The 11,126-nt window shown below is 40.4% G+C and overlaps 1 protein-coding gene across 3 annotated transcripts; it reads left to right on the forward strand.

The window, feature by feature from the left end:
• The first annotated feature begins 221 nt into the window (after positions 1 to 221).
• Positions 222 to 8,276, forward strand: CLDND1 (claudin domain containing 1). 3 transcript variants are annotated; one of them, XM_004272625.4, is made up of 6 exons: positions 252 to 350; positions 1,472 to 1,522; positions 1,747 to 2,056; positions 4,758 to 4,868; positions 6,288 to 6,425; positions 6,578 to 8,276. In XM_004272625.4, exons 3-6 carry the CDS (start codon positions 1,765 to 1,767, stop codon positions 6,796 to 6,798), a joined length of 762 nt encoding a protein of 253 aa, XP_004272673.1. In that variant the 5' UTR covers positions 252 to 350; positions 1,472 to 1,522; positions 1,747 to 1,764; the 3' UTR covers positions 6,799 to 8,276. The 3 variants fall into 3 exon arrangements, with proteins under 3 accessions (XP_033289234.1, XP_004272673.1, XP_049566033.1); XM_049710076.1 differs by having other exon boundaries at positions 274 to 350; positions 1,479 to 1,522; XM_033433343.2 differs by lacking the exon at positions 1,472 to 1,522 and having other exon boundaries at positions 222 to 350.
• The last annotated feature ends 2,850 nt before the right edge of the window (positions 8,277 to 11,126 follow it).

Below are 11,126 nucleotides of genomic sequence, written 5' to 3' on the forward strand. Positions count from 1 at the left end.
TAGGTCGCCTTACTCGGCGGACCTTCGTCCCTTCCTTAGTAAAATATTAAGAATCCATCTGCTCAGACTTCCCTTTTGCACACCTAGGGAGCGGAACTACATCTCCCACAATGCGCCGCGCGGCACAGAGAATGCCGTCCATCGCCTCTCGCAGCTTTTCCTCTGTCCCTCCTACAACTCCCACAAGCCCCCTCGGCGCCGGGGCCAGGCCGGGCTCGGGGAGGAGGCAGAGGCGCAGGAGTTATGGAGGGGGCGGGCTCTGCAGGGAAGTGCGTCAGAGAAGGCGCGGGGAGAGTAGGGTGCTGTGGTTTGAGCTTGAGGGTGAAGCTGGCGGAGCAGGAGGATGGGCGGTGAGTGAGCGGGGCCGACGTCGCCGGGCGGGGGTCGCGTAGCCGTTCGGTGTTTCCATCTGTTTGAAGAGGGGCCCCCTCCCCGGGCGCGGCCGGGGCTGTGCGAGTTCTGCGCGGGGGCCTGGGGCGGGGCTTTTCCCTTGGCCGAGTGGTCCGGGGAGGGGCCTGCTCGGGTACCTGAGGCCCCTGGCCGGGGACTGCGGAGGGCTGCCCCGCCGCAGCTCCGGCTGGTTTCGACCACCCCCGGCCCCAGGGTGCGTCCCGCGAGGTGACAGCGCCAGGCGTCCGGCCTGGGCGAAGCGCCGCTCCCGGTGCTCGGGACCTTTTAAGGTCATTTGAGAGCCACCGGGAGGAAAAAGGATTAAAAAGAATAAAAATACAAACCCAACTTCTGGAGTTATCGTTAATTATTGTAATTGCTCTGATCTCTCCTGAGTCATTTGCCATTTCCCAAACTCAGCAACCCCAGTTTGCGAGCCCGTTTTCGTGCTCCTTTTTAAGGTGTTTGGCGCGGTCATGGCATATATACTTGCAGTATTTGACTAAGCTTGATCCGCCTTGAGTCATTTTACTGCGGCCATTTACTACTGCCAGTGAGCCCTGTCCACGCCTTGGGAGTGTTAATATTTGCCTAATCCAGAGTTTTCTTTCTGGCTGAGGAGGGATCATTTAGTTTGCAGATGAGGAGGTTCAGAAGTATAAGGAATGGGTAGAGTAGATACGAGTGAAGATTTTGACAACGTAGAAGAGCTTGGCTTAGCTTTAATGGAGCAGATTAAAGGAGCAGATTAGAATCTAGCATTATTATATGTTGTTATTCTCTTTGCTATGCCGTGCGCCTGGAACAACCTTTCTTTCTGGGTTAACAAACATTTTCACCTGTCTTTTAAATAGCTCCTTATTCGTAACCTTGTTTTAGAAGGTTTCCCTATGCAGAGGAAACTGGGAGGAGCCGATTTCCTCTGCTTCCTTTTCCTATGCCTTTTTCACACTCAGACCCAGAACACTTAATGGTCTGCAGTCTGTCATTAAAAATGTATGCAAGGTACATTGCTGACTCTGGGCATGTCTATTGTTTGTATCTGTAATGTGTATGTCCATTTCAGTGTTGTCTGTTTTAGTGTGCAGGTGATAGACTAGAGAACAAGACCTCTGTCTCCGTAGCATCCTGGGTATGTGAGCATTCAATAAGTACTTTTGTGATAATGAGTTTTGTTTTGAACTTAATTAAAAAATGCTTGCTTCCTTTTTTTTTAAAATTCATTAATGATTATACATTACTTTAAAGAGCCTTGGGAGGGGGAATAGGGTAAAGGGTGATTTTGACATAATTCCTTTCAAAATCTGTGTTTGTCCTTGAAGTCTAACTTTTGTTCTTTCTTCAACTTTTAAACAGAGCAGTCTGAATGCCAGAATGGATAACCGTTTTGCTACAGCATTTGTAATTGCTTGTGTGCTTAGCCTCATTTCTACCATCTACATGGCGGCCTCAATTGGCACAGACTTCTGGTATGAGTATCGAAGTCCAGTTCAAGAAAATTCCAGCGATTTGAACAAAAGTATCTGGACTGACTTTGCTAGCGATGAGGCAGATGAAAAGACTTATAATGATGCACTTTTCCGAAATAACGGCACAGTGGGATTGTGGAGACGGTGTATCACTATACCCCAAAACACATACTGGTATAGTCCACCAGAAAGGACAGGTATTTCTCTTATTTTAACTTTTGTCTCCTTTACCTACTCTATAATAGAGAAAGTGATGTGATGATGGCCCAGTTATGTATAAGCAGGTTTGTGGGTTCTTTCTCTCCCCAAAACAAGAAATCTTATGTATTTCTTTTCTCCCCGTGACTTCCCTCCCCAGCTTCCATGAATTACCATCATACTCATTAATATTGGTTGGATGAGTAACTGTCCTTATCTTGGGAAAATCATTGTAAATCTTTGTACTTATTTACCCACTCATTAAGATATTTGTATTAAACTCACATGTCATGAGAAAATAATTGGAAAAGAACACTGGAAGATTTCAAATACTTAGTAACTGGTAAAAAGGACTAGTATCCAAAATGAAGTCAACACATATGAATTGATAGTCATTTTATATGTAGCTGTGTTTTAGTTGATATTATCATTTGCCCACTAAATCTTAGAGGGTATAATTCGACCAGTTCTGTGTTTAAGTCTGCATATTTGAGACTGTTTTACAACAATCTTGATGGAGTTTTTAGGTTAAAAATATCCATTACAGAAGTAAAAAAAATCTAAGAAACTGCCTCTCAGGTTTATTTTGTAAGCATTCTTAACATTTAAAAATTTTAATTTCCAGTTATTAAGATGGAAGCTCTAGAGTTCTTTGTAAGGAACAGCTTTATAAATTGTTTCTATTTATGACTACTTCTGTTGGGCTCTTGGTGGGAAGCACTATATTCAAATCACAGCACAACAGGCTTGAGTTACCATACATCGGAAGGCTGATAGTTGTGATTTTGTATGGAAAAAAGAAAGTAGTTTGGAAAGAGGTGAAAGTTGGTTAAATTTTATTTAAAATGTTCCATTCTATTTATGAGAGCATAGGAGCACTTGATATTTGAATCTTAGCAATCGTTTATTATTCAGTCAACAAATATTTAGTGCATTCTTTCATGTTCCAGGGCCTAGGATCTTGGAGTACATAAGGGGAAAAAACAAATAAAAATCCCTACTCCTGGGGAGCTAATATTCTTTTCTTAAAGCTCCAGTTAACGCTATTGCTCTGCTGCTTTTTTTAAAAAATTTTATTAATTAATTAATTTATTTATTTATTTTTGGCTGTGTTGGGTCGTCGTTTCTGTGCGAGGGCTTTCTCTAGTTGCGGCGAGCAGGCGCCACTCTTCATCGCAGTGTGCGGACCTCTCACTGTTGCGGCCTCTCTTGTTGCGGAGCACAGGCTCCAGACGCGCAGACTCAGTAGGTGTGGCTCACGGGCCCAGTTGCTCCGCGGCATGTGGGATCTTCCCAGACCAGGGCTCGAACCCGTGTCCCCTGAATTGGCAGGCAGATTCTCAACCACTGTGCTACCAGGGAAGCCCCCGAGGGGAGCTAACATTCTAATAAGGACTGACAGGCAATAAACAATAAATATAATAGTATAAACAGAATAAGTAATTATATAGTAGAAAATGACATGTGCTGTGAAAAATACAGCACAATAAAGGGGGTTTGGAAATACATAGGGAAGGGGATGTTGGTGGGCATAAGTTATGCTATTGAATAGTAAAGGCAAGATACGCTGCAACAAGAAAATACCACTTGAGGAAAGACTTGATAAAGGTGAAGGAGTTGACCATATGGGTAGTTGTGGAGGCAGGGAGAATCATTTAGGTTGGAAGGAACAACTGCAAGGGCCCTGTGGTGGGAGCATGCTTGAAGTATTCCAGAACCAGCAAGGAATTCCCTGGGCTGGAAGGAGGGGGCTGGGGGAAGAGTTGGGTATGTGTCAGAGACACATCCTGGGAGAGGGAGTAGGGCAAATCACGCAGGATTCTCTAGGTGTGATGAGGGCTTTGGTTTTTACTCTGAGTGTGATGGAGCCACTGGGGAGCTTTGTGCAGAGGAAAGATAATCTGGTCACCTAGGAAGATGTGCTGAAAACAGACAGGTGGCTGGCCAAGACAGAAGCCAGGAGACTTAGGAGGCTATTGCACCAATTCAGGTGAGAGATGATTATGACTCAAGACCAGGATGGTAGTACTGAGCAGTGCCTGATTCTGGATATATTTTGAAGGTAGAGCCTCTGGGATTTCCTGATGGAATGCATATGGGCAAGAATGACTATAAAGTTTCTGGTCTGAGGAACGAGAAGAATGGAATTGTCATTACCTGAAATGGGGAACATGGCTGATGGAGTAGGTTTGGGGGAGAAGATCAAAGTTTCTTTGTCCACTCCTTCCTAGTCTTCTTACTGCTAATTTTTTTTTTTTTTTTTTTTTTTTTTGCGGTACGCGGGCCTCTCACTGTTGTGGCCTCTCCCCTTGTGGAGGACAGGCTCCGGACGCGCAGGCTCAGCGGCCATGGCTCATGGGCCAAGCCACTCCGCAGCACGTGGGATCTTCCCAGACGGGGGCACGAACCCGTGTCCCCTGCATCGGCAGGCGGACTCTCAACCACTGCGCCACCAGGGAAGCCCCTTACTGCTAATTTTACTGCTCCTCCCTGAACCCATGTCTTAAGCCTGGTGCTGAGAACCATTGGTCCTTTGGGCATTGGTGAAGGCTGTGTGTCACTCAGGACCAAAGAGGTTGCTGTCTCCCCTGAGAACATTTTTCCATATCACTTTTTATTTCAGAGAATAATTACTAAAAGAGATTTTTGTTAAATGTTTAAAATTAAAACAACAAGCAATCATTGTTATTCTCGTTCCAGAGTCATTTGATATGGTCACAAAATGTATCAGTTTCACGCTAAATGAGCAGTTCGAGGAGAAATTTGTTGATCCTGGAAACCACAATAGTGGGATCGATCTGCTTCGGACCTGTGAGTAGTTTGAACGCAGCAAGACAATTGGGAAAAAAAGAAAATAATTTTATTTCCCTTTTGTTGAACTCTTTTTGGAACAGGATGACATTGTACATTGTGTCAACTTGAAATAAGGTCTTTAACATTATCCCAACAAACTCTGTTCTGTTGATAACACATTTTAGAAGTTACGTACATACTTACCAAATCACAACTATGAAGTTGAGCAGCTAATACATTGGGTGACAGAATCCAGACCATCCAAAAGATGTTATTAATGGGCCCATTTAAAGAGGAAGTTTAACAGGGATAAATAATACATTTTTATATTTAAGTTAAACACTTCATTTATCTGAGTTCCGATCGGGATATGTGAAAAAAGTTGACTGCAGGCTTTATATGAGTCAACAAGTATCAGGCCTGCTGAAGTATTATTGATCCAGTCTTAGGTGGTAGTAACCAAGGTGTAGATGTCAAAAACAAAGTAATTATTACGAGCATTCTATTCTTTGATGGTCAGGCAGCCTAGGAAATGCTGTCTTCATGTTTGGACCTAGTTTCTAGGCTATATAGAGAGTTACTGGAGCTTGCCTGGAAGAATGACCACGTCATGAGAAGGAACATTGAATAAAATGACAAGTATTCAATATTGCATTGTAAATGCATAGGAAGAAGTTTATTACTAACAGAGTTTGAAGGGAAGTTAGAAAAAAGACTTTTATGTAGTTCCAGAAAGTAAAACTAGCACTAAAAGGTAAAGTTTGGTTTAGAGTTGATGTTACTACATTGATAATAATTAACATAATTTGAAAATGTAATGGGATGCTTTGTAAAGTCATCAGCTTTTTTTCCCATGTTGTTGAGGGAATTTATGATAATTAAAACTGCGATTTATTGAGTGCCTGGTATATACCAGATCCTCTGCTTTGTGCTTTATGTATATTCGTTTAACAGGTCTTTTATAATCTCTATTCATTTGCTTGTTATTCCTGTCTTAAGATCCTGTGAGGACTTAAATTTGTTTGTATGTAGAGCCAGAATGTTTTGCTTCAAATCTGGTTCTGCCACTTATTGTGTTACCTTGTACAAGTTATTTATACCTCCTGTTTCAGTTTCCTCATTTATAAAATGGAGATCATAGTAATAGTACCTACTTCATAGAGATTTTGGGGGTTTAATACACAAAGCATGTATAGAACAGTGCGTGACACATAGGAAGCCCTCAGTAACAGTTAATTGTTAGTGTCCTTTTACTTTTATCAGGAGAAAGTTAGCATTGTTTTGAATAATGTGCTTTAGGAAAAAACCTCAATGTTAGCATACTTCATTCTCACTTTTTGAGAAAAGTTCTAATTAGAATATGAAAGAAATTGCCATTGTGAGAAAACTGAAGTCATGGTAACATTTCTTTTTTCTCTCTCTCTTTTTTAAAATCAGATCTTTGGCGTTGCCAGTTCCTTTTACCTTTTGTTAGTCTAGGTTTGATGTGCTTTGGGGCTTTGATTGGACTTTGTGCTTGTATCTGCCGAAGCTTGTACCCCACCATTGCCACAGGCATTCTCCATCTCCTTGCAGGTGGGTCTTGTCATCACACTTAGTTTTACCTACTTCTTGTCTCCTTAGGGATCCCATATTACTGCCCTGTTGTGTTGCCTGGAAAGCTCTTACCATGCTCTTATCTAGCTATGTTTTTTTTGTTTTTGTTTTTTTCTAAATTTCCCTCCAAGGTCTGTGTACACTGGGCTCAGTGAGCTGTTACGTTGCTGGAATTGAACTACTCCACCAGAAACTAGAGCTGCCTGAGAATGTGTCTGGCGAATTTGGATGGTCCTTCTGCCTGGCTTGCGTCTCAGCTCCCTTACAGTTCATGGCTTCTGCTCTCTTCATCTGGGCCGCTCATACCAACCGGAAAGAGTACACCTTAATGAAGGCATATCGTGTGGCATGAGTGGGAAGCTGCCTGCTTTACAATTGCCATTTTTATGAGTTTTTGATATTAATATTTTCCCTTATCTGCCCCCCAATTGTTTTTAATTTAACTCTTTTTTTAATGGGTATACCATTTTATCCTGAAAATCCGTTTTATTTATTCACGCAGACAGTTGTTTCTTAATACCACTAAAATTTATATGGAACCTGAGTGATTCCATCTTTCAGTCAAACTAATCTAGGTTCAGAGTCCAGACAGAAAAAAATTGGGTAAACTCTTGGCACAAATTTGTGAAAGAAAATTGGTAGTAGGAGGTTGACCCAAAGCAAGTGCCGCTGAGGTCTGTTGGATAAAGTATCTGTTTAACTGGAAACTCTAGTTTGTTTGGGAAACAATCATTGTCAAAACTTACGTTCACTTTGCTGTTGTAGATAGCCAGTCAGCCAGGCTATTTTCAAGGACTTCGGCTATCTAAAATAAGGAAATTATCTAAGATCTTTTTCTCTAAATATTGGCGTATAACTTCATCTGAGGTGAAATATCTTCAGTTGTTTATCTGTACTGTGTCTTGTTTACAAGAAAGGAAGTGTTTACATGGAATTTTAACTTTGTAACTGCAAGAATTCCAGTTCAGCCAGAGAAGAGGATTAACCTTATTTTACTTTTTTTAAAAAACTCTCCTTAATACGTCAATAGGATTTTTAGTATCGCCAGACCATTTTGGATTTTTGTTCCTTCCCTCCTCACACACCAGACTTATTAAAAGAGTGCTTTTTTTAAACACTACGTTGGGGTCACAGAGTAAAATTCTCCAACTGCCATACGTTTATTTCAGCTAAGTACCATAAAGAAGGTTACACCATAATGACCCTCTGGAGCTAGGAAAACTACCACAAGATCTAAAGCTTTGGCTGGTCATTAACTTCCAACTATGGTCTTTATTTCTTGTGGTGAAATGATGTGCCTTTCCTTGCCTAATCCCTTCCTGGTGTGTATCAACATTATTTAATGTCTTCTAATTCAGTCATTTTTTTATAAATATGTCTATGAACATTGAACTTTAAAAAATCTTATTTATTTATTCCATTACTGTAGTACTTGACAGATTTAAAAAAAATGTAACTTAGTAATAATTTCTTACAAAATCCTAGATCTGTCTTTTTTAAAAAATAAAAAAATGAGAAGAGACTCAGAATTGTGTATAGTGTCTGAGTTGATTAAATCTTAGTACCTTAGGATAAAGAAGTACAGGATTCTGAATGAGGATTTTGTGATTTTCTGTGGGAAATGCATTGTTGCTCTATAGGCCTACTTTATGTCCAGTGTTTGGGTCTCTGTTTTATCATCCAGAAAATGTGGGAACCCCTTGCCCCCATTAGAAAATAAGAGACTATTTCTTATGCTTCAGCGTTTTAAAGCATGTTTTCAAAGTAGTTTTGTGATCATTGTGTATCATACTTAACATGGCTAGTTTTTCATAAAGTCATTTAATGGCTGTGGATGTTTATGTTGTGTATTAATCAAGTGGGCTTCTGACTTACAACAAAGCCAGTATTACTCTGCAGCCGATTATTGCCTGTGAAATGGCTAGTTACTCAGTTTTCTACCTCCTCCTAACTCTTGAAGTTTCATTGCCTTTCAGCACCTTTTGTGGAAGGTAGAAAAGCTAAGTGAACAAAACACAGCACACTTTGGGGAATGAGATTTTAAAATTATTGACCAACATGACATTTTTGGATTTGGAAGTTATTTATTTTATCCCTGCCTCTTATCACCCCAGAATTACCTGTGACTTACTCTAACACCCGTCTTTAGTGTGCATTGAGGAAGCTTAGTCAGGATCTGACTTTTGAGCCTCACCAGTAGCACCCTTAAATATGGAAAGCTAGCACCATAAGCCCTGGTGCTGAGTATGTGTTGTTTAAGCACATTTCAGAGTAGCTGAGGTCATTCTCTCCTGCAAAGATTTTTTGGAATACAGAGGCTTGCATTATTTCACTTGATGTGTAAATATTACGGTTTTTCATCTGTCTAATGATTCTAGTCAAGTAGAACCATATGAAATTACTGATATTTGACCATTTTTGATTAAACTGATACATAAAGTCAGTGGCAAGGAAAGTGCTATTAATCTCTTTTCACGTAATCTTTGAAAGCAACCCCCGAAGTGTAAAAAAATAATTTTCAGATTTTTCAGAATGTGAGTTTTATGGCAACTTAAGAAACATGTTTTAAGATCTTAATTTTTTGGTTCCTGATCTCATTTCATGATGTGAATAAATGTCTTCTATATCCTTTTTAGCAAAGACTCATTTTAGAAAATTTCTTAAGGATAGCCATAAACACAGTAAAAGTTAATACAATAAAAAAGGCAGAATTTATTTGTTCAATTAATATTGTGTGCCTGCTGTCTAGGTCATAATATACTAGGGTCTTGGGAATTTAATTGTAATGTGTTAAAAGTTTTACCTGGTCTAAGTATTGGGGGGTGGGTGTGTGTGTGTGTGTGTGTGTGTGTGTGTGTGTGTGTGTGTGTGTGTGTGTGTGTGTGTGTGTGTGTGTGTGTGTGTGTGTGTGTGTGTGTGGCGGGGGCGGAGGCAATGGATAGGGTTAAGTCACAGGTGAACTGATTGGTGACCCCAGTGAGAAGGAGTTGACCATACAACAAATCAATTTAGAGTTTGTTTTTCCATTCCAGAGACATTGCTAAATTGCAGACTAGCACTGTTAAAACTTATGTAATATATATCCAGTCATTTTCAATTATTGTAAAGTAGTGTGAGGGCATTTTACAATTTAACCCTTATGTAAGCTTTCACCAGAAATGAAAACAACCTGTTGATTTAACCTGATTTTGCCAGTTGCAACACTTTGAAAAGTTTCCCAGCAGCTAAAGGAGCAGGTAATGTGTATAGTGTTGAAGATGCAAATTGTTACTTCACAAGCTCCACCCAGCTCTGTCCTGGCACAGATGGGTGAAGTCTCTTGTCCTCCTTTCAGCCCTCTTAAGGGAGTAATGATTCAGACTTGAGAGAATAAAACAAGGAAACACATCTGTGTATAGGAATTCTTTTTCTTTTGCTCATCAGGTGTTCCAACACACTATTGTAATGAGATATATTTTTCCCTTGGATCAAATTATGATATATGCCAGTGTCCTGCAAATTCATTATGTGAAAAGAATAAATTAGAGTAATTATTTGCTCTCTAGAAGAAGAGATTTAAATCCTCTTCAGTGTTAAAATTTCTGTTAGCAAAATTAATACATTGACATACTAACACTTGCACACTTTCAGCAAACTTGTATAAAGCAAAATCCAATTTATATTACTTTTTACCTTTGCAGAGTTCTAAAAAGATGGAATAAGGAGAGAGAGAATTCTCTTTTGTCTTCACCTTTTAAAATATTTGAGTTATGGGGTCATGTGTCACCTTTCATCTTCAGACTCTGTCTCAGGATGTGAAATTTACCTCATGTCTCCTACAGCCTTCCAGCCCCTCCCAGTCTTCTAGCCTGTGTTCTTGTTTTTCTCTGCTCAGCTTGTATTGTCACTGGGATGTACACAAGCAGCTTTGAGTCTCTTGTTTGCATAATCTCCCATGGCACCTTCCTTCACAGTCCTTAGCCTTATCTTCACAGCAGAACTATGCCATCCAGTTTTCCCATTCTCAGTCTCAGGGTACCAAAGAGGGCTGCTCAAAACTATTCAGCTGATTGTGTTTAAAAAATTGCTGTTTGACTTTAGTTGCTTGACAATTAACCCCCACTGCCTGTTGATTTATTACCCTGTAACACACATGTTTTTCAAATCTCTACAAATGTTAGTTGTTGGAAACTTGTATTTTTCTTCAACTTCCGCAGATGGAGTTTATGTTCTCTTTAAGGAGCACATATTGGAATGAACTCTTCCAGTTTCTCCAACACTTGTATGTTTCTCCCTACAAAAGAAGAACGTATTAACTGATTGGAGAGATTGCTGGGAGCATGGCATCCACAAAAAGCAGCAAAGTGTATAGTGGTTAAGTATCCAGCTCAGGAGAGACAGCATACTAAATTTGTAATCCCAGGTCTGTCACTTAGCCTTTCCAAGTCCCACTTTTCCCATCTGTGAAATGCTATGATTATCATACCTGCCTCACAGAATTGTAATGAGGATATTGCTCAGCATAAAGTAGCCACTCAGAAGTGCTTGATTGGCTGCATTAAGAGTGGATGGGGTTACCCCTAGTGACCTGGCCACCCCGTGGGGTGGTTCTCAGTCTATGCTGCATATTGGAATTGCCTAGAGAACTTCAGAAAATACTTGTACGCTAGAGATTCTGATTCAGTCCGTCCGGGGTGTAGC

The sequence above is a fragment of the Orcinus orca genome, chromosome 5 (genome assembly GCF_937001465.1).
Source record: "Orcinus orca chromosome 5, mOrcOrc1.1, whole genome shotgun sequence".
In the NCBI taxonomy this organism is placed as follows: Eukaryota; Metazoa; Chordata; class Mammalia; order Artiodactyla; family Delphinidae; genus Orcinus; species Orcinus orca.

Bases quoted from the DNA above. Each gene is read 5' to 3' on its own strand.
- CLDND1 (XM_049710076.1), top strand. The intron at 1,523-1,746 runs GTATGTGAGCAT...ACTTTTAAACAG, and splicing joins CTGTCTCCGTAGCATCCTGG to AGCAGTCTGAATGCCAGAAT. The intron at 6,426-6,577 runs GTGGGTCTTGTC...TTTCCCTCCAAG, and splicing joins CATTCTCCATCTCCTTGCAG to GTCTGTGTACACTGGGCTCA.